This window comes from Paramisgurnus dabryanus, chromosome 4, assembly GCF_030506205.2.
Source record: "Paramisgurnus dabryanus chromosome 4, PD_genome_1.1, whole genome shotgun sequence".
Lineage (NCBI taxonomy): Eukaryota > Metazoa > Chordata > Actinopteri > Cypriniformes > Cobitidae > Paramisgurnus > Paramisgurnus dabryanus.
Window position 1 is genome coordinate 16,338,579 of NC_133340.1, and position 23,300 is coordinate 16,361,878.

At 34.7% G+C, this 23,300-nt stretch overlaps 2 protein-coding genes across 3 annotated transcripts in view; one reads left to right on the plus strand and one right to left on the minus strand.

Annotated features, from left to right (window-relative positions):
• Nucleotides 1–7,907: 7,907 nt before the first annotated feature.
• Nucleotides 7,908–23,300, plus strand: part of slc43a1b (solute carrier family 43 member 1b) — a 131,512-nt gene continuing 116,119 nt past the window's right edge. The window contains exons 1-15 of one of the 2 annotated variants that reach the window (XR_012336536.1): nucleotides 7,908–8,121; nucleotides 10,178–10,335; nucleotides 11,078–11,264; nucleotides 11,636–11,691; nucleotides 11,856–11,932; nucleotides 12,957–13,049; nucleotides 13,482–13,615; nucleotides 14,390–14,541; nucleotides 14,632–14,778; nucleotides 14,887–14,922; nucleotides 15,074–15,206; nucleotides 15,290–15,419; nucleotides 17,386–17,459; nucleotides 18,097–18,220; nucleotides 18,510–18,785. Coding sequence is in view for 1 of the 2 variants with exons in the window: in XM_065265497.2 (XP_065121569.1) it covers nucleotides 10,182–10,335; nucleotides 11,078–11,264; nucleotides 11,636–11,691; nucleotides 11,856–11,932; nucleotides 12,957–13,049; nucleotides 13,482–13,615; nucleotides 14,390–14,541; nucleotides 14,632–14,778; nucleotides 14,887–14,922; nucleotides 15,074–15,206; nucleotides 15,290–15,419; nucleotides 17,386–17,459; nucleotides 18,097–18,220; nucleotides 18,510–18,701 (1,689 nt within the window). In the remaining variant the exon portion in view is untranslated. Of the gene's footprint in view, nucleotides 8,122–10,177; nucleotides 10,336–11,077; nucleotides 11,265–11,635; nucleotides 11,692–11,855; nucleotides 11,933–12,956; nucleotides 13,050–13,481; nucleotides 13,616–14,389; nucleotides 14,542–14,631; nucleotides 14,779–14,886; nucleotides 14,923–15,073; nucleotides 15,207–15,289; nucleotides 15,420–17,385; nucleotides 17,460–18,096; nucleotides 18,221–18,509; nucleotides 19,899–23,300 lie in introns of those variants that run through there. The other variant, XM_065265497.2, reaches the window with a different exon arrangement.
• Nucleotides 21,510–23,253, minus strand: med19b (mediator complex subunit 19b). Its single transcript, XM_065295576.2, has 6 exons — nucleotides 22,910–23,253; nucleotides 22,667–22,789; nucleotides 22,435–22,568; nucleotides 22,258–22,354; nucleotides 22,082–22,176; nucleotides 21,510–21,860 (listed from the first exon to the last, which is right to left on the minus strand). The coding sequence occupies exons 1-6, from the start codon at nucleotides 23,103–23,105 to the stop codon at nucleotides 21,795–21,797; spliced, it is 711 nt and encodes a 236-aa protein (XP_065151648.1). The 5' UTR covers nucleotides 23,106–23,253; the 3' UTR covers nucleotides 21,510–21,794.

The window sequence follows — 23,300 nt, forward strand, 5'->3', positions numbered from 1 at the left end:
TACTGCAGGGTTGGTACATTTAAACTTTATTTAGAAGTCACGGTCACGTTAAACTTTATTCGGTGTTTTGCTTTCTCACAAATGTACCACTGGCTTTAATATCTTTCACCGAATCCTATTTTTACATTTCCGTATTAAGTAATGTGATAGTTAAAAGCTATTTTCTGTTAGCTTTTCTCAGAAACTTTTTACAGCATCAAGGCGAAGCCTGCTTCCTGCTCCTGTCAGTCCTTATGTCTATGACATAAAAAGATTAAAATTCCAGATGTCAAAAAAACATTTCAGTCACAGCATTATCTCATGTGCTGCCTCACTCGTGTGGGAATTTTGGGAAACATGAAACTACTTTCGAAATGACTTTAGTAAACCATCTCACGTTTCCAATGTGACTGCTTTAGTTTTCCCACTGTCCTGGATGACATAGAGTTGCATGTGTTGGAGTCTTGCCCCTTTCAGTCACAACTCCTTAATGAAGGTTTTTTTTTTTTTCATTTTTACTAGTAAACACCACCATTTTTTTACATTTTACTGTGTTCTTACCTCAACTTAAACGAATTAATACATACCTATCTTTTTTCAATGCGTGCACTTTTAATCTTCATACAGCACGTTGTGAATGTGTTAGCATTTAGCCTAGCCCCATTCATTTCTTGGGATCCAAACAGGGATGAATTTAGAAGCCACCAAACACTTCCATGTTTTCCCTATTTAAAGACTGTTGCATGAGTAGTTACACGAGTAAGTATGGTGGCACAAAATAAAACTTTTGTTTGGAGCCATAGGAATGAATGGGGCTAGGCTAAATGCTAACATATTCAAGAAGCGCTGTACAAAATTAAAAGTGCACGTATTGAAAAAAGATTGGTGTTTATTAATTCATGTAAGTTGAGGTAAGAACATAGTAAAATATTGAAAAACGGTGGTGTTTTCCTTTAAGAACTGCTTAAGTTGCTTTCGGTTTTTACATTGTACTAAATGCAGTATTTGCTGTATTAATCACAAAGCCACAAAAATGAAGTCTTGTAAGTTTCAGGTAAGTCAGCTGACGTCAAGAGCTGATAGCAGAAAAGGATAAATCAGTTCTTTGCAAGTGTTTAGGATAGATATGTTTTAGGTGGTATTTAATATTTTATTCATAACCTCTGGTTACTCCACATCAGTTTTCCTTGTAATTCATTACCATGAGTCTTCTTTTAAATGTTTGTTGTACTCATTATAAACCATTCCCACAAAAATAATGAAAACAATAGAACAGATAGCAAAAGAATGGAAATAATGCTCTATATCTATTTGTTGTAAAAATTTTATTTTATTTAATAACGAAACAAAACTCTAATAGCATAATTATAATTTAATTGCTTTGATTACTGAGATTTTGTTTAAAATTAATATTTAAAATGAATCAGCTGTGTTTGTGTCTTGAAGCATTCACAACAATAAAAAATATAAATAATGCAAATACTAACATGTACAGCATATGAATGCTTTATTTATTTAAATATTACACATATTAAATATTAAAATATATTCTAGAAAGCATACATTCAGATATATATAAACACTGTAAAAATAATTTGCTGCTTTAAATTTTTTGTTGAATCAACTCGGATTTACAAGTAATTTCAACGTACTATTATTTATCTTGACTAGAGAAGAGTCGTTATAACTACAGCTGAGTTGTTATAACTTAAAAAATTAAGTTGACTTTTCTCAACTACATCTTATAAGTTGTTACAACTCATCTCTGTTGACATGACTTGTTAATCTAAGTTGATTTAACAAAAATTTTTAAGGAAGCAAAGAATTATATATATATATATAATTAACTTTAACAAAATATGGCAAGATGATCACTTTTTTGCCGTTAAGAAAGGCATATGTCTTCCAGCGATTGTAAACACATCAGAATGGCTTGAAGCAACTCAATCTTATTCCACATAGAGAGTTGTTGCACTTCAGAAGGACATGAAGCATCTGGTAGGTGGCATGTGTCTTCTTTTAAATATCTCTGCATCTATAAAAACAAAGATATAGTTAAATTACCTAATTTTAAGTAACTTTAACATGTTTCTGAAAGTGTAACATATTTCCTTACCTGTAAATTTTGAATTAGGCCTAGCAATTCCTTTTTGATCATGTCATTTGGAAAAGTTACATCACAGCTATAGAATCCTGCAAGCTGCTCCAAAACACCACACTTTGTCTGAAAAGTAGGAGAAACAATTTGTCAAAGCTGCCATTATTTACAATCAGAAATTTAGCAAATGTAAAACGCCAAGCGATAACTTACCTGTGTGCATTTGCTTTCCATAGGAAGTTCATTGTTTGCTTTTTCAAAAGTCGTGATCTGAAAATTGTAATAGAAAGAAATGTTCAATAAAATGATAATTAAGACCACATTTTAATGAAACATATCATAAACAAAACATTTACCTTTGTTATATCATTCAGCAATGCGAATATCCTATCAATCTGATGCTTTATATTGGAGCAATTTTCCGATTGCTTTTTGTCCGAATTGCGCTCATTCTTTCTGCCGTGCGGTGCAGAGCTTCCTGACCTCACACACAGCATCAGTACCAAGATGTAAATCCCAGAATGCACTGTAAAGACAAAACCCATCATTGGAATCATAAGAGTACAGATCAGATACATGCATATTAACCAGAAAACTAGTACACTTTATCTGACTAAACAATCATTTCATCTTTAATTGAGTTGCTCTGGATGTTCTTACTTGTTTCTCCTTTTTGATAGTATTGACACGGTTGGAGGTCTGTTTCTGTGACACTGCTTCTGCAACTGTCCTTGATGCTTCATCTTATATACTTGAGGTCTGCAGACTTACAGAGAAACCTACAGAAAAACTTCACGTAATGTCGAGTCATGTTTTCTTTTCACAGGCCAGTAAACGTGTGTTGTCTTGTGGGTGTGTAGTAATGTCGAATACACTTATGTCCTTTAGTTCATCAGAATTTTAACTCACAATTCATTTCTGTGGCTTGTACTCACAAGGAAACAGTGATGATGTCATTCTCGGATGGCTTTCATACCTACCAGCACTGTTACTTTTCCAGTCAATCTTAGGACCATCATTGCTGTTCATCTGAAGTATTAAATATACATAATTGTTTCCCAAAATTCCGTGCCGTGCTGTGACAAGATATCTGTTATGTGTCACATTGAGAAAACAATGTACGCTTTTCACTCTTAAAAATGTATGTCTTATGCGGTGCCTAGAGGAACCATTTTTGACTGTATGGTTCCATAAAGACTCTACGATATCCATAAAACCTTTCTTTTGTGCATAAGGTTCTTTGTATGGGAAAGGGTTAGACTATAAAAATAAAAAAATGAAATGATGCTTCTATTGCTGTGAAAGAGAACCTGTAGCACTTTTAAAGTGATAGTTCACCCAAACATTACAATTCGATCATCATATACTCATCATTATGTTGTTTTAATCCTGTATTAGTTTATTTATTCTGTTAATAAATTAAGATATTTTGATAAACGATGATGACCACACAGTTGACGGTTCACTGTAAAAAAATTATGTAGAAATGACAGTGTTACTTGCAGCTAGTTGCCGGTAACTTACTGTAGATTTAAATTTAGGTTATTTACTGGCAACATTTTGTTAAATTAAATTTTTTACATATTAACAAGTCTTTGTCTTTACAGAACAAAACTATACAATAACAGCCTCATGCAAAGCATTCTGGGAACCAGAAATCAACATCGACATTTTTCTGTTTCTTGCTTCAGATTTTGTTTCCCAGAATGCTTTGCTTGATGCTGTTATTTTAGTTTTACTCTGTAAAGACTTGTGTTTAATGTTCATTTAACTTTTAACAAAATGTTGCCAGTAAATTACATAAATTTAAATCTACGGTAAGTTACCGGCAATCAGCTGCAAGTAACACTGTAATTTTTACGGAATTGTTTACCTATTGACTTCCATAGTAGGAAAAATGAATACTACTATAGTAGTCAATGTGTGCTTACCATCAATTATCAAAATATCTTCTTTTTTGTGTTTGACAGGATAGAGAAACTCATACAGGTTTAGAATAGCATGAGGATGAGTATGGTGATAAAATTTTCATTTTTGACTGATTTTTGACTGAATTATCCCTTTAGCTGTAAGAACGTGTATGGCCCAAAGCATCCTAACACCTATAAATTCCTCTCGTGTGCTTGTTGAACACTGAAATTCAAAACCGTGTAACTCTCTGCTTCCTCTGTTCTGGGAAGACTAACCACTGGGTTAGGACATGGCTCTAGGGAGTTACTCTGAAACCAAACCAAGAGCATTAGTAGGGTCATGAATTTGGATGAAAATGTTTTAACTATGATTTTAGGTCTGGGCTTCACCAGTCGCGACCCTGCCTGTGAAAACCCAGTTAATGTCATTTTTGTAATTATATGTTCTTTACATAATGTAAAGAACATTCTTTGAAAATATAACCTTGATATCTTAAATAAAGACCATGACAAATACTCATCCAGGTTTAGATCACTGATCCTTTAATTTGTGAATAAAAAAGCTAAATCAAAAAGTTTTTTTTCTAAAACTTTGTAACAAACTGTTTTTGATCTAAATACACATTATATAATGCAAAAAGGTTTGAACATTATGGTGCGATTTCCCAGACAGGGTTTAGATTAATCCAAGACTACGCCTTAGTTATACTGTATGTTGGGTTAGTTATTAAAAAAGTAATTAATTTCTAGTTACAGTACTCATTACGGTAATACTTTACAATAAGGTTCATTAGTTAACATTAGTAAACATAACTAATAATGAACTGCACTTATATAGCATTTATTAATCTTTGTTAATGTTAATTTCAATAATTACTATTACTGCTCTGGCCCTCAAGGGTAAGATTTGGGGAACCCTGATCTAAACCCTGTCCTGGAAACTGCCCCCTAATGTTCAAACTTTTTAGCACTATTATATGTGTTATGTTATACAATAAAAAAATACATGGTAAATTGTGTTATTATATTACTGTACAAATTACTCTTTCCAATAAGTTTTTAATATAGTATTACTACTTTCTAAATCCTATTTGGTCAAATGATACAAGATAGGCTTGAAACGGCTTGAATAATCATAAAAGTACATAAATTATCCTGGTCACACTTTTTAAGGTCCAATTCTTATTATTAACTATCTATTAAATAATTTTGCCTCATAAAGTCCTAATTGCTGCTTATTAATACTCAGTAAAGTATTGGTGGGAATGGGGTAGAATTAATTTGGGTTTTGCTCTTTGCTGATCCAGGCAGTTTTTACTGTTGTTGTTATAAAATATGTCTTTCGTTTTGTGCCTCCTGTGTAGGTTGTCAATTTTGCAGAAAAGTTTGCCATTCTCCCTGTTTACAGACAGATGAGCGCACGTGTACACGCTGATGACGTATGGTGTCTGCGTGGACTCGCTGCACGGTGGGCATTCAAATTATGCTTACGTATGATGAGGGATAAAAAAGGCAACGTCCGTTCAGACCGAAATCTTGGTTGAAAATGTTTTGGTCCTACGCGTTTGCCGCTTATTATATACAATTATATACATTTCTACAAATAAATTTAAACAATTTAACACAGTGATTGCTATCAGGATGTGAGGAGACTTCTAACCAGCATAACTAAAAATGTTTCAGGATCAAATCTGTTACCCTACCTTTAAGGATGTGTAGAACAAGGTTTTGCAAATTCAGGCATCATATATGCTTTTAAGGAATTAATAAATGGCCAATATCTTAGTAATATTAATGCTAATAACCAGCCAGTTAATAGTAAGAATTTAAAACTACACTAGACTCGAGTGTTCCCATCATTCTTATTAACTCACAAAAGTATTTAAAGTGAAACGAATAAATAAAAATCATGTAACGTTAGACTTTAAAGTTTGACGTTAAATCCACTATTGTATTATTGTTCTACAGTCCATGCATTTAGTTAATTTGGATCAAAAGTAATTAAATTACAAGCAAAATAAGAGTAATCTCTTACTTTACTTTTTTAAGGAAAAAGTTCTTAAATTACAGTAACTAATTACTTACACCCAACACTGATTATATAAGACATTAAAGTAGTTTTTACATACACACCTTACACAAAAACATTACTGATGTGCATCTTGAGGCAAAAGAATAGCACTAATAAATTTTAAGATATGTCAGTGCAAGCTGATTTCAGTCAAGGACAACTTAAACAAGCATTTAAAGGTGCAGTTTGTAAATTTTAGCGGCATCTAGTGGTGTGGTTGTGAATTGCAACCAACGGCTCAGTCCACTGCTTACCCCTTTCTTTTGAAACAAATAGTGAAGCTACGTTAGCCGCCCACGGACAAACATGTCATCATTGGAGAAAACTTAGTAAAAAGTTTGTCCATTAAGGGCTTCTATAGAAACATGGCGGCCCAAAATGGCAACTTCCATGTAAGGGGGACCCTCGGTATATGTAAATATAAACGTCTCATTATAAAGGTAATAAACACATAACGGTTCAATATGAAAGGTCTTTATACACCCCTGATAATATAGTTTTGTATATTATTTTGCATTTCTGTCAAGAGATCCTTCTAAAAATTACACACTGCACCTTTAAGTTCTGTCTGGGAAACTGCCCCCAGAAATGTCATGATTTAAGAAATTCTGTATGATTTATATCTTCTTAGTATACATTTTGAAGTTACTTTTAGGGACTATCAAGGGTAATTATGATGAGTTGCCAAACTTGCCATTCAGTTGTGTTACTCACGAAAACCTGTGGAACATAAAGTAATTGCCTGCTATACTCAATTTGCAATTACATATACAGTAATAGATTAATTGACAATGTTGACAGTGATTTAAAAGGTGTTAAAGTGGCCATGATATGAAAATCTGACTTTTTCCATGTTTAAGTGCTATGATTGGGTCCCCAGTGCCTATCAACCTAGAAAATGTGTTAAAGATCAACCCAGTAACTTTTGGTAAGTTTTGGTAAACCATTCTCTGCAAGCACATGAAAAAATAGGTCGTTGAAATTTGGCTCTCCTTATGATGTCATAAGGAGCTTTTATTATAATAATACCACCCCTTAATCTGCACTATCCAACCACAGAATTGCCATTTAGTGCAGAGAGAGAGAGAGAGAGAGAGAGAGAGAGAGAGAGAGAGAGAGAGAGAGAGAGAGAGAGAGAGAGAGAGAGAGAGAGAGAGAGAGAGAGAGAGAGAGAGAGAGAGAGAGAGAGAGAGAGAGAGAGAGTTTGAGCTAAAACTTCACATTATGTGCTCTGGGAACACCAAAGATTTATTTGACATCTTTTGTGACATGGCCCCTTTAAATGTGGAAAGATCACACTCGACTTTCTGTAGTATCTGATAAATACACAATAATGTAATTTAATTATAGCCTATTTATTAAATTGTCATTTAATTGAGAGTACAGATAATGCTACATTCAATATTGTAATGAAAAAACAACATATTTTTTCTTATTTAATGCTATTAAAACGTGATGCATGTGGTTATGCGGATGGACTAAAATAAATAGCATAAAAGCAACGATGGTTTAAAAAACAGAAAACTAATGAGAAACCAATAGATAAAACGACACGAAAAGATGCGCCGGGAAATGACTGGCGTATCATATGCACGAAAAATTGAAATTTGGCGTATTACTGCACGACTTTTCAAATGCGTGCTATTTATACGCATTTCTTTAGAATGGGTTGAATATTTCATCCAGTTCATTCATTGACATTGCCGTGTAAGTAAAAATATAATCATGACCACATGAGGGCGTCGATATAACTGCTAGCCACGCTCCGGATCCATGTGTGCGCTGTTGGAAAAGGCTATTAATTGCATGCAGTTAGGTGGGGAGGAGGTTCAATATCTGGTGCCATTTATAGACAAAAAGAGCAGAGAGAGAAAGAGAGAAACAGAGAGAGAGAGCATGCTCGCAAAACTTGACGTATCCTCTTTACTTTACACCAAAGTGCAGGTACAACTGGAAGTGCAACATAAAAACTGCATTATTACAACAGCGTCCTGAAAAAGAGAAACAGCATAGAGGACAATCACACACAAGATATTACTCTAAATATCAATTTATAACAACTGGTAAGTTTATTCTTTCATTCGCCGGCGTGTGTTTAGCGTTAATACGAACTGTGCCAATTGACAAGTTGGTATTATTATTATTAATAGCAGTATCAGTATTGTTTTTGTTGTTATTATTATTATTATTATTATTATTATTATTATATGCACAAATAAATACCAATAACAACAGTTAGTTAATGAATTTGTTTATTTAATTGCATATGTATAAACAAAATGCATAAGCCATAAAATCGAATTTCTTATTTAAGCTTGACTACTTTGTTCTGTATTGAAAATAATTTTAGTAACAAGGTGCTTTGGAGCACACATCAGGTTAAAAAAAAACCTATACAATACCGAAATAAACTTTAATATCCCATTCATTTTAAGTGCTCACATGAGCGCGAGGTGTTTTTTTCCCTTTAGGAAATGAAGTGCTCACAAGACATTTACAGTAACCACGCGGTCCCGAAGAGAGGGACACAGTGTGAACGGAACAGCTGTGTGTTTGCGTGCTTGGGCGTGTGTGCGCGCAGAACACGTGTGTGTGTGCGTGGGCGCGTGTGTTTGTGTATGTTTGTGGCGTCATTACTTTGTTTAGTGGTCTTTGGCCTCTGGAGCTCAGGTCATTCAATATTCTCATTACTGGACGCTTTTAATAGTGTAAGTGATATCTGAGCACTTTAAATTGCTACATACATCATTTGGGAATCTTTCTATGAGGGGTGTGTATTCTGCATAAATGTAGATAATACTTCAGCATTTATTTATTTTTTCAGCTCATGCCAAGTGCAATGTGCATTTCAATAACTGACAATAACAACAATTTATATAGTAATATATATTAGGCTATAAGTGATTCATTCAAACGGAGGTGTTACTGTTTCCCAGTTTAATTGCAGATAAATTTGTGAGACAGGATTTGTTATCACATGATCTGAAATCACATTTTTAAATCAAGATTCCTATTTTATCTCATTGCTTAACTAGATATTTTTTAATTGCAAAAAAAAACAAATTTTTTTTGCAATAACCAAATAACCAATAACCAATCTGATTGGATACAAACCCTGTGACATAAAACAATAAAGCATGAGAGGTGTCAACGGTATTTGCATTTTATAATTTTCATTTGCGTAGATATTTTCCAGAACTATCAGAACAGATCTGCACACAATGATCTCCCAATATGAGTTTTCAATTTCAGATTTATATATTTTGCTATTTGATTACATGCCTCAGTCCCTCTCTAGATTCAACAAAAGGATTAAACACAGCAGCTTTTTCCACATGGTGTTGTCAGTTCAACAAGTCTCACTTCTGGTAAGATGCCCACGGTGTGCCATGGTGATGCTCTGTGGCTATTTCTAGTTTCGGCAGGTCAGGGGGTATACGGACATGTGCTTCAGCCGGTCTCATCTGGTCTTAAACTCGTGTGACAGGCATGCAAGTCCAAAAAAACTGTTCAAAACAAATAAACAAATCACATGCATATTAAGATTCAAGTAGACACAAAGAGATGACAACAGAGGAACTGTATACTGAATACTGAAAGTTATTTGATGTGGGGTGTGAAACAACTTTTAACAATTTAACGGATAAAAAGCACAAAATCACATTAATATCACAATAATACATTTTTGTAAGGTGTCAGCTATTTAAACAGAAATAGTACATTGATATCATATAGCCATATATTAAACAAACTTGAAATGACAAGAACAGGTGTCTTTCTTGTGCTAATACATTTCCTTCCTTCCCACCGACTGCCACTGAAGGTTACTGCGGGCCAACTTTGTTTGGACACCTCTGCTTAAGTTTATGTCCAAAGCCACAATGTCCAAATTCACTTGTGATCTCATGAAATCTTAAAAACAAAACCAGAAGGGAATCGTTTGTTTTGGGTGAGATCAGTAAGGTTAATGTTAAGGGAAGTGGGCTCGAATTGAACACGGACCTGGTCCCCTCATGTTCCTTATTCTGAAAAATGCCGAACTGGGGTTCTGTGTTGCAAATGTCCTATAGTCCTCTGCTTGTCTTGCTTATGGTTTCTCCATCATTCGTTCTTTTGTAGTGCGATGGCTCCGTCACTCTCGCAAGCCTACAGGAGGCGCTGGTGGATGGCTATCACGGCAGTCGTAGAGAACCTGCTCTTCTCTGCTGTGTTGCTAGGATGGGGTTCCCTCCTAATCATGCTGAAGAACGAAGGCTTCTACTCACACCTGTGTACAGGTATGTGACTCCATCAATGAATTGGGACGGTGCCAGTGGTTTCCGGTTCCTGTCATGGGGACTCCGCATTTTGAGATTTTTTCTGCTAGTGATCCGATGATTTGCACTAGATGTCATAAATAATGGAGAGATCCTTTGAGTCCTCAGGCCTAAAAATGGGCCCCGCTTATTTAGGGCCCATGTTAGGTAAAATATTTCTTAAAGCTACTGTACCGGTTTAACTCTTTCCCCACCATTGACGTGTTATCTCAGTTATCTTATTTTTTGTGAAAAAAAAACCGTGATCCTGATGAGTTTTTATGTCAATCTGTAATACCGTGACTATCCACTAGATGGCACTTAGCCAATTTATAAAAAAAAATACTAATTTTAAACTTTGTGTATGTTTTGATAATCATTCAGAATCTGATCTCTAACAAAATTCCTTCACAAAAATGCAATTATTTCAGCTTTATGCTACAAAAATTTTTTTATAGAAAAATACTCATATTTAAGAGTTTATAAGCAGAGAAATATATAGATAGGATGAAACATTTTTTCCGTTTTGTTTGTTTGTTGTTTGTTTGTTGTTTGTTTGAGGGTTTGCAGGGGGTTTGTATGTTTATATATTTTAGAAGAAAATTTTCCTGGAAGGCATTTTGTGAAACTTTTGTGAAAAATGGCATATACTCATTTCCTGTCTTGTCGCTAACAGACAAAACTGACTTTAACACAACTTTGTCTCTTTCTTTGATGTTAATAGAGAATGAAACAGAGAGTCACACAAATGTAAGCTTGACTGAAAGATTGCATTGGCTGAGCTGTATTGAGCAGGAGGAGATTCTGAATCTGGGCTTTACGATTGGCTCGTTCATCATCAGCGCGGCCACACTGCCTTTAGGAGTCCTGATGGACAAATTTGGGCCACGTCCGCTCAGATTGCTTGGCAGGTGAGACCTCAAAGTTTGTTTTCAATCATTGATTTTACATTAATTTCAATCTTTGACATCAAGGCTATATTTTTACAGAATGTTTTTAACATAACGTATTATGATTTCATGTAGAAAACAGTAAAATTACTTTTTCCCAGACGGGTCACGGATTTGTGAACATCTATTATAGTCACTGTGCCCAATATAGAACAGATGGCACATGTGTTAACAAAATCAAAGGTTAAACTACATCTCACAATAAAAGTGCCTTTATATGAATGTTATATGATTGATTTCCAGGGAATACACATCATAAAATGTATAGTCACTTTGGATAAAAGCATCTCCCAAATGCATAAATGTAAAATCTCTTTCTATCACTTCTGTAGTTCCTGTTTTGCATTCTCCATGGTTTTAATTGCTCTTGCAGCATATGATCCTACAGGTCAGTATTAGTGTTGCGTACGAGTAGTGAACATTGTGAACTATTCTATGGCTTTTTATGTATCGCAGATAGTACAATATAGAAAACCACATAAAGATAAAACATTGGATCTGTAATTGGTCTGTATAAATTATTTCCGAGTACTAAAGTCATCTCCTTTACAGTGTTATCAGCTCTCATATTCATTGCCGTCTCTATGAATGGGTTCGGAGGGATCTGTTTAACCTTCACCTCACTGACAGTAAGACACTCACATGAAGAAACATAATATTCACAGTAATGAAATACATGAACTGTCTCTTATGTCACCATTCACATAAACAGAGAGCAGTGCAAACACATAAACCTTTCAGCATGTGTGTTTGCCTTTCTGTATGTATAAATCATTTAAATTGATATATAAATATATTTGACAGATATACAATATTTAAATGACATTTTACTGAGGTACAAAAAGTTTTGTAGTCTGTGGATGAATTGCTTGTGATTTGTAAGGTGAAATGAGAAAAGTTTACTCCCTTTTAAATACACTTCATTATTTATTTATCTGAATGAAAAAGCTGCTTGTTAATGCTTCATGTGCATGTGTATGGTATTTAGTGCTGTTTTTGGCATGCTGATCTCGGCCAATCAGAGGACAGATATGACTTCACGCCCTCAACTCCACCAAACCCACCTTCTCCCTACCCTATACCACACTTGGACATTCATTAGACTGTCCTTGCGCTCTCTCTCTCTCTCTCTCCCCCCTTGTGTTGTGTTAGTGGGATTTAGGATTTGGGGGTTAACTTGTGTTGTGTGTGTGTTTATCTACTGGAAAAGTAGTGTTGTTAAAATGCCTTTAGTATACCGCAAGGTTAATTTGGTTTTGCCTTTTAAATAAGTTTTTATTTTCTAATAATATTCCTAACTTAGTTTCTAAATGAATCTTTTCTGTTTCTCTTTCATGTGATCATAACATTTAATAATTTTAAATGATTATTACCATGTTATCTGGGTTGCAGACATGAACCTTATTGTTTAGAAAGTGTGATGATAGTGTTAAAATAAGAAGCTGCAACTTGCACATAGTTATGTTCCCACTTATTCTGTAGTTAAAGGCCATTTCATATTAATTCAACTACTAATGCTCTCTAGTGGGAGTACACAAATATTACAGTTGAATTATATTATAATAAAAAAGTAAAATAAAATAAAATGTTCTGGTTGTAACATACTTAACATGCATTTATAATACATTCATTCATTCTACTTGATTCTCTCAGTTGCCGAATATGTTTGGAAATGTGCGCTCGACGATTCTCTCACTTATGATTGGCTCTTACGCCTCCTCTGCTGTAACCTTCCCAGGAGTTAAGGTAGGGGCCATTTATAGTGCAAACAACCACAACATCAAACACTTTAAAGGGGACATACCATGAAAATCTGACTTTTTCCATGTTTAAGTGCTATAATTGGGTACCCAGTGCTTTTATCAACCTAGAAAATGTAAATAAATTTGGCTACTCTTGTGATGTCAGAAGGGGATAATACCGGCCCTTAATCTGCACTTTCAATCACGCCACTGCCATTAAGTACAGAGATCAGCTCATTTGCATGTTAAAGGACACACCCAAATTATCTCTATGATATTTTGGGCAAAAACTTCACATATGTACTCTGGGGACACCAAATATTTATTTGACATCTTAAAAAAGTCTTGTGAAATGTCCCCTTTAAAAAAGTTATGCACATTTTTCCCATAAATTCAGCTTTTCACCCTAAATTCTTTTATCTGTTTTGCCCTTTAGCTGATCTATGACCTAGGTGTGTCATTTTGTACGATTTTCTGGGTGTGGGCGGCCTTTGCCTGTCTCGTCTTTGTCAACTGCTTTGTCAACTGGCCAGCAGAATCTTTTCCTGCACCCGAGGACATCAGATACAGGTCAGTACATGTCAAATACACTCATTACGGACTGTATATGGTCAAAAGTTCAAAGCTCACGCTATTTCTGCTTATCTCGTGTTAATCTTGAGTACCTATGCGTCCTTTATACAGTATATCCAGAGAGTCTTTAGTTTTATTATAACACACACAAACCATCATCCAACTATCTCTGGATGACTTAAGATTGCATGTTTGTGTTGTTTACTTTATTTGCACTTACGCGTCAAAACACAGACATTTAATGCAGTTTTGTTTACCGCCTACGACTCATGACCCTGTTGGGACCGCTCCATTTCAATGAAATCCATCATTAAACAAACACATACGCACAACACTGCTACCCTAGATAAACAAACTATATCCACTGTTTACATAAGGATGGGTGCTTTGGGAAGCTGAACGAGCTTACATTTTCCTCACAAACAACAACACACTTTTTTGGTGATGTTGATTTCATGTCAACTCTTTAGTGTGTGCGCTATTCCGGTTAAAGTGCCCAAATGACTTTCACTGTACTTCCAGCACATAAAAGAAACAAAGCAAGAATGAAAGTCTCATGTGCGGAAAAAAAAACTTGTACGAACCCCCGGCACAGAAATACTCTGTCATACATCCAACTGTTTTTGACACTTTTCCTATGTTTAGCCTTAGTAATCCAACTCTTAAACAGTGTTAATAAGTCATAATGGATGAAATAGCTTTAGACCCCCGCTTTAAGTTCATACCTGTTCATTGTGTTTATAGCCATAACAAAATGCTGTTTTTTCTTAGTAAAAGGGTGACATTGAGAGGTCAAGTAGTGGACCATAAGATGACTGGAGATCGCTCTTACAGTCACGTGATTACCGAAGAACAGGAAGTGACCAAAAAACTGCCTTCAAATGATGAAGCGTACCACAATGGAACAGCATCGCAGACTCAGGGTAAGTGACAAAAACACAAAACTTACCTATAAAAAACATTATGTTTCTAATTGACTGATCTTTATGTTTTCACTGTTTATGGGACAACAGGATCTCCACCTTTCAGACGTTCCGTGTGTTCGCCAATCTTTCTGTGGAGTCTCATCATCATGCCGATGACCCAGCTTCGTATCATATTTTTCATGGGTGCCATGAATAAGATGTTGGAGTTCCTGGTTACCCATGGTGACCCTGACCGTGAGGATCAACTTTAAAAATTACTTTTGTTTATGAACAGATAAATATGACAGCTACAGTAGCAAGTAAGTGTATAGTAAACTTTTATTAAAATTGTGTGTGTTTTAGCCTCTGAGGAGTTGATAAACGAGGCAGAGGATCAAGGTAAGAAAAATCATGTTACTTTTAAATATAGATTCATATTTAGGATAGGGGATACATTTACATTTATGCATTTGGCAAAGTGATTTATTCAAGCCCTACATTTGATCAGTATATGAATTGAACACACAAATTAAATGCAAATTCTTTACAGTGGGTTTCTACTCGTCCATCTTCGGCACTCTTCAGCTGCTCTGTCTGGTGAGCTGTCCTCTCATTGGCTACATTATGGACTGGAGAATGAAGGAGTGTGATGATGAAGTGAATCCAGCAGATGGAGCTATAAGGTAGAAGCAGAGCAATAGTGAAATGTACCATTAGTGATATCATGTCATTCTTATGACTTGTATTCCCTATTTTTCTTCTTCAGTCAGTCTGGGCCTCCGAAGAGGGACAGAAAGATCCAGAAACTCACCAATGCCATCAGAGCTTTCAGCTTTACTAACCTGCTGCTGGTCGTGTTTGGTATCATCTCCCTCATAGATAACCTACCCATACAGGTTAGACACATACAGTGGGATCCAACAGAATAGGTCTGTTTAATTTTTTTTATTGTATTAACTGAATTGGTAACACTTTTTTAAAGGGGTGTTCATAAGACCTTCATAATCATGACATGACATAAATATGAAGGAGATTTTATGCACGTTTATCACAACTGTCATTAAGTGTCATTCATGAATTATGTCTTTTTTAATGCAAAGATGACAATGTTTAAGACGTCTTTGTTATGACAACTTGACATTAACAAATACATTATAACTTGTCATGACAACTTGACATTACCAAGACAACATAACTGACCACTTTTTACCAGTAATACAAATTGAATTTGTCATTAAGTGTTAATACTCTGTAAAATAGTTTTATAACAGCGTCATGAATATTTTTCTTGACCTCAACTACAGTGGTACAAATATAATTTGTCATTAAAATGTCATTAAGTAAGGGATAATGTAGAGGCAGCCGGTAGTTATCGGGAAATAAGCCCCGACAGTGTGATCAGGACCCGACGCGAAGCGTTTTTTCTACTTGTCACATAAGAAAAAAAACGGACATGAATATGAATTTGAAACATTTTATTGGCATATTTGTTTTAAATGAAAATTTTTATCCTTCGGCGAAACTTTGCACAGATGCATAAAATGATCGTAATACCTTATTAAGATCCTCTGCTTCATACTTGTCTGTCTCCATTTTTTCTCTTTTAGCCAGTCTTTGAGAAGTTTTAATGCCCATTCTGTATTTTTTTGTGTGTTGGCTTCGTAGCTGTCATGCTCTATTTTGTCAAGTTCAGTCTTAATAAGCTGTCTGTGTCGTGGTTGTCCAGTGTTTGTCACAAGATGGCGATAACAGTAATCTTTATTGATCTTTATTGGCGCGGAGCGATTTTACTCGTACAAGTAGTACGCGTTATTACTTTGGAGCGGTTATTATTTGAAAAGAACGAACCTGCAAATGTCTCAACTGACCAATCAGAATCAAGCATTCCAGAGAGCCGTGTAATAAGTGTTAATAACAGTTTTATAACAACATCATGCATATTCTTCAGTTCATAATGTTTTTTTAAGTTTCTTTAATGTGTTTAAGAAATAAAATCAATCATTCAATAATAATAGTAATATTAATAATAATAATAATAATAAATAAAATTAATTAAATTATATTTTATTGCATTTGGAGACAGAATCACCTAAAATTAAATAAAAATAGTACAACAATGGGTTAATCATGCAGCGTTGGGTCCACATCGCTGGAAAAACAGTTTATTACATTAATTCAATTCAAGTTTTTCTTCTATGTCAGAACATTCTGTTAGTTGTCAGTTTTTTGTATTGTTCACATACATAAAGTTAAATATAATTTTTTGACGTGTCTGTTACATTTTGTTAAGGTATTTTAAATTATTTGAGAGTAGTAACACTTAATGACATTTAAATGACAGTTTATGTAATCTTAACACATAAAGGTAGTTTTTTAAGTTTGATAATTATTCTGCTATGTCATGTTTATGACAGATTTATGACAAGTTATGATGTATTGGTTAATGTCAAGTTGTCATAACAAAGACATCTCAAACAATGTCATCTTTGAATTAAAAATGACATAATTGAACAAATGACACTTGGATAAATGGATAAATGTGCATAAAATCTCCTTCATGATTATGGACATGGTCATGATTATGAAGGTGTCATGTCAGTCTTATGAACACCCCTGCAAGTAAAGTGTAACCACCAAATTTTATAGATATATTTTTATGCCATAACATTTCTTTGATTTACATATTTCTAAAATGTATTTCCACATTTAAATTAGATTTGAATCCCAGATTTTCAGTGATTTTCAGTTTTAGATTATTGGACCTCACTGCAGTGTATACAAGTTAAAACTTTATTTGTTCATTTAAAGTAACATAAAAATATATGTTGATTTGACATCAGTGTATGTATCTCTCTGTCCCAGGTGGTGTCTTTTATTTTGCACACTGCAGTCAGAGGTTTTATTCACTCGTGCTGTGGCGGCCTCTATGCTGCTGTGTGAGTTTCCTTTCAATCACAATCCATACAATTTTACAATCAAGGGTAAAACTACCTAAATATGTCCCACTATATCTCACGGAAAAGATGTCTGCATGAGCTCATAATAATAATATTAAAACAATAACTATTGTTTTAGTGAGTTACTATTTTAAAGTTTACAATGTAGTATAGGTTAAATTGTATTGTGAGAACAATTGCAAATGTGAACAAACCAGAGAATATTCACTAAAAGTTGTTGGAGCGGTCACAAATGCTTTGAAGGTGCCAAAGAATGCATTGAAATAATCTGTTAAATTGTTATTTGATATTTAAATAGAAGGTATGTACATTTATTCAGTGCAAAAATTATCCAGAAACGTTTTTACATGTCAATTTAGGATTTTTCCTTTTCCTTTTTGCCCTATCTGGAAGGGTCATGAAAAATAATGTTGAGCTCTGCTCAGATTGGCTCTGCTCTGCGGCTCATGCCAGTAGCTCACATCAGTTTTTTATTCTATGGCACCTTTAATGTTTAAAAAACAAAATGTAAAATATCATGAATGTAAATAACACTTATGAACTTCATTGTAACCTGTGAATATTTAACAATTGCATTGTGTTCTGTCTTTAAGCTGTTTGTTATTTATGTGCTCAGCTACCCAACCAATCACTTTGGCACTCTGACGGGGCTTCAGTCCATGATCAGTGCTGTGTTTGCCCTTCTACAACAACCACTCTTCATCCTAATGTTGGGACCATTGAAAGGTGATCCTTACTGGGTAAGAATACACTATAATTTTTAAAGCAAATCAAATATCAATGGATATTTTACAATTATACAGTAAAATGTGAGGATCCACTTAAAATATTCAATTGACTTAAAAATGTACACTTTTTCAACTTAAAATTTCACTTTTTTAGTTGAATTGACTAAGTGTTACCAATTGGAGTAATATCCAATTTTTGACTGTTTACAATGTTAAATAGTACCAACATTCATATGAGGAGTGTTTGAACAAATGAATTGCCAAAAATGACACATTTCTCTTATTGTTCCTCTATCAACAGATCAACTTTGCTCTGCTTTTGTTCTCTTTGGTTGGATTCTTTATGCCGGGATATCTCATCTACCATAGAAGACAACTCATAAAGGAGAAAGCAATGAGGGATAATCTGTCAGTGGGCCAATCAGCACAGGAGAGCGTCAGTCTCAAGCAAACAAATGGTTCCTCAAAATATCAAACTAATGGAAATATCTGAGGTTACTAAGTTTGAGATGCGTGTGAATTATTACAGAAATACTCGTCTGATTATGACAATTTTTGTTTCACGGCGCTTCGAAAACTGAAAAATTGGGTTTGTCTTGTAAAGCAAAATAACTGACAGACAAAAGTGGGTAAACCTCTCAGAGTTTTTTTTCAGTGTTTGCTATACTAAGCACTGAAAGTCATTTTTCTTTAAAAGTCTCACCGTTATCAGAAATACGTTTACGGTGTTTTCTTTGCAGTACTCAAAAGAAACCTTCAGTATTATGCTACTTGCCTGGCTGACAGTGATTTACCTTATAGTCTGAAGTTTGTCTTTGTTTGCTAAAATATCTTCTTTATAATTTCACAGATACTGAAATGTTCATGAAAATGATAGTAGAATAACAGGGAGGGGTTCAGTATCTTTAAAAGCATCTTAACCTCCTCATATTCAGATGCACTTCCTGCCAGATTGAGGCAGTTGTCCTCACCAAAGGCAAAAAAAAAAGGGGGATTTGATTCCGGGATAAATATAACAGTGTCTCAATGGAATGGCGAGAAAAAGACTCTACTCAAGGTCATGGCCTTTTTTCGTCATATTGTCATCATATAACTGGGAAGTAGAAGGCTGTAGTTCAAACCAGCCGTTCTCTGTAGTCCTTGAAAAGTGAATTCTGTTCAAGAAAATATATTGCTTGGCTTTGAGCTTTGTAATTTGGCAGGTGTTATTAAAGTTATTAATTTAAGTATTACTATAGAAAGTACCTTTGCGCCTAAAGAGTTCATGTTAGTACCTCTAAGGTACTTATTGCTACCAAAGAGTGTATATTAGCACATAAAATGTACATATTGGTACCAAATGTATACACTTCAACGTAAAAAAATAGCTGTAATATTGCATCTGGTTGCCAGTAATTTACTGTAGAAGATAAAGACTGAAAATGTTTCATTTTCATTTAACTTTGAACAAACTGTTACCAGTAAATAACATAAATGTAAAATCTACAGTAAGTTACTGGCAACCAGCTGTAATTTCTACAGATTTTTTTTTACAGTGCTCTATATCTAAATGATACATATTAGGACTTTTTTTTAAAGGGTACTGCCTTGTTTTCTGAAAGTATACAAATGCACGTTATTTTAAAGGAAAAACATGTTTGTTTCCATAAAAAAAACTTCAAACTGAATTGTATAACTTTTCATGTCTTTAGTTTAAAACAACTTTCACCTTACATTTTATTGGTTAATGTTTATCAAGAGCCAAATACCCTTAAGGCACTACGGTCTAATGTTAAGAGCAATGAATTGATGTTTCACACTCTTAAAAATAAAGGTTCTTAAAGTGTTCTTCACAATGATGTCATAGAAGAACCATTGTCGGTTCCCTATAAATACTTTAAAATTAAAGTTTCTTAAAAAAGCTATTTCTTTCTTTACTTACATTTAATGAGAATTTTTTTTCACTATAAATAAACAAAGTTTCTGTGGATGTTAAAGGTTCTTCATGGAACGATACAACCAAAAATGGTTCTTCTATCTATGACATCATTTATAGCACCTTTATATTTAAAAGTCCTTGTGATTTAATGGTATCTAATGTTTGTGCAGGTTACAGACATATTCAGATTTACTAATGCGAATAAACGGGTGTTGTTTGTTTATTATGTTTGTGAAGGTATTGTTTAGTCCCTTTTTGGTAAATGGGAAACCTTATAGGTAAACCAGGGGCCTCATTTATAAAGCGCACATTTGATCAAAGACAAAAATCCATGGCAATGTTCATATTTATTCTTTGGTGAGGATAAGTATTAGAGTCATCAGGGTCTGAGAAGACATATGCATTTTTGCCTATCCGATTGCTGCAGGTTTTTGGAAATATAAGCAGTGTTGTAGTGCAGATATACTGAGCATACCCAATTCTGTATTAGGTGGCATGGGGTATACCCAATTCTAAATATTAATTGATAATATTAATTTCATAATTATCCTTATGCTGAGAAGTCAAGCAGCAGAAGTGACAATACCGGCCCAATATGGGGTGATCTGAATATGCAAGACAAGTCTTACATGTCATTGTTTATAAAACAGGACGTTCAACCCTTAAAATGAGGGCATAAATTAAGAGCAACTTACCCACTTCTTTAGGTACTACTACACCACTTTTTTGCTGCTCAAAGAGGATTTAAACATTGACAGACGCTCTTTTATATGTGAATGACATTAATTGTATATTCATTTTCATTTAATGCATAAATAATAAATCAAGATCGCAAGTATTTCACATTTGAAAAGTAAGGCATAAACCCCTTATTTTGTGTAACCATTCGTTTTTTGAATCACAAGCACTTAGGAGGAAAATATAACGCATTTTATAAATGAAGCCCCTGATCTCCTATCCAGACTCTCAGGTCTGGTAAATAATGCTTTACGTAATGTCACTTGTCTTGACATGATGAATCATTATTTTGTGTTTAAATTTAAACCTGTTGTCTTGTACCTCTGTTTCTTCTTTGTTTGTTTTAAAGGTTCTTAGTAGATACATCTTTATTAAATCTGTGTCTTCACATTGGACACTGTGGAAATGCTGCTTTAAAGAAATAATAGATGGGTCATTTTATCTTGTTAATCCAGAGGAGAGTTTGCACTTTATTCTTTGTTTATGTTTAATTGCCCAGTAAAAGATATGAAGAAAAGTCTAGAAAATATGTGTTATATATACTATATATGTTTTCAATGTATCTGTTGATTTTCCAACAAAATGGTGCTTGCATTGGTCATGCGGTGATTGTAAATGTGCTTAAAGAAAAACTTTTAAATCAGACAATTTTTCTGTTTTTTTTTATTTGTAAAACATGTTCTTAAAAAGTTGAATGAAAATGTATAAATTTTTCATCATACTCATAAATAGACACAGAGGCACTTTGACGCTTCAACACTTAGAAATGTAACGCATATGATGGGTTACCGATAATACATTAATGATGTCCTCACACACATACAGTATATACAAACTGCAAAACATTAGAAGTGTAACATCTGTTGAGGCCCAATCTTTCAGGTTGTGCTTCAACTCCCTCCTGTTCGTCTGTGAACCAGGCATTTTTTTTTATCTCAGATTACTGCTGCTGGACTGAGACCCTGTCATACCTGGGTGATCAGGACTATGGCGATTCTGAAAACAGAAATAACAATCGATATGAACAGATTCCATCGTATGTATCAGTCCATGTTTAATCACAATTTAAGTGCTAAACTAGACACTACATAATAATATTGGCTTATAAATAAACTCTTGAACGTGCACAGGCCAAGGTCAAGATTTTTACTAAATAATATTTACATGTGATTTGTTTCTCATATTTGTAAAAAAAATGAGCTTAGGTCAGCCTTTACCTTCTTCTTCTTCTTATCTTTCTTCTTTTTCTTTCTGTCCGGGTCATCATCTTTCTTTTTCTTCTTCTTCTTATGGTCTGAATCTGAAGGAGTTTCTGTAGTAAAAAAGTGTAAGTTTTTATCTACGAAAGCATGCATCTCCCTCTTTATGTGAACGTGTTGTGTATGACCGTCACCTGGTGGTAGGGGATCCTGCGGTCTGTGATGCTTATGCTTGTGTTTGTTCTTCTTCTTCGGTGGCTGGATGTGCATCAGTCTGTATTGCTCTGGCAACTTTGGCAAGCAAGAGAAAAATGTCAGTGTTACAGTTGCCTCCCTAAATGCATATTTTGTACACTCATACACACACTTACAGGGCCGGTGTGTAGCCTGAATCCGGTTAGCATTGCACCGGTGAAGGGACTGAAGGAGTTGTTGCACACTGGTGGTTTCTCAATGAGAGAGTGTAGAGAGCTGTTGTCCTGAATACCGGGGCTGTCAATCATACCTGGTACAGAACAATGTCGTTTCAGTATGAAATGTGTTTAAGCTTTTGTTTGGTAAGACTAAAACTGATCTAGAGTCAGGAATTATAATCAAACACACCAGGAAGTTCAGGTAGGAAGTTGCTGAGTTTCTCCTTCACCTTCTTTCCACAGAATTTGTTATAAGCGTGTTCCAGGTTGTAGTGTGTGATGAGATTAGTGTGTCCTGTCAGTTCATTCTCCACTGGAAACAAGAAAATAAAATGATGTTAACTAGTTAACACTATAGTGAAAATGCAATAACATGCATACAATCATTTTACATTATTAAAGCAATGTCAGACAACACAATATTGTCACTCACTGGGCAGCTCACGCAGGAGATAAAACGGCTCATTCATCGCTGCGGGTTTTCTTAGCGGGGGTCCTTCATCCACCATCTGATGGGAGAACGACATCATGTTTTGGGGCACTTTTCCAGGCCCAAACCCAAGCGCAGACCCTCCCGCAGGACCCTGGGGATCAGGCTGTCCGTATAGTGAGGAGAAGATTTCTGTCATGTTCAAAGATCCGTTATGCGCCGTTATTACTTTGTGTTATTACTACGTTAGACGTGTTGACGTTTGTATTGCTAATCGCCTCTAAACGATCAGCTCTGTTGACAATCACTTCCGGTTCTGCGCAATCTACCGTATTACACCAAAATGATGTTCGTATGTTTACAGTTTGTACATTTTACTAAATCCTGGCGTCTT

Coding starts and splice junctions, on each gene's coding strand:
- med19b (XM_065295576.2), bottom strand. CDS start 23,105: ATGACAGAAATCTTCTCCTCACTATACGGACAGCCTGATCCCCAGGGT. Junction 22,790..22,909: donor TCTCCTGCGTGAGCTGCCCA/GTGAGTGACAAT, acceptor TCTTGTTTCCAG/TGGAGAATGAACTGACAGGA. Junction 21,861..22,081: donor AAGATAAGAAGAAGAAGAAG/GTAAAGGCTGAC, acceptor TTCTGTTTTCAG/AATCGCCATAGTCCTGATCA.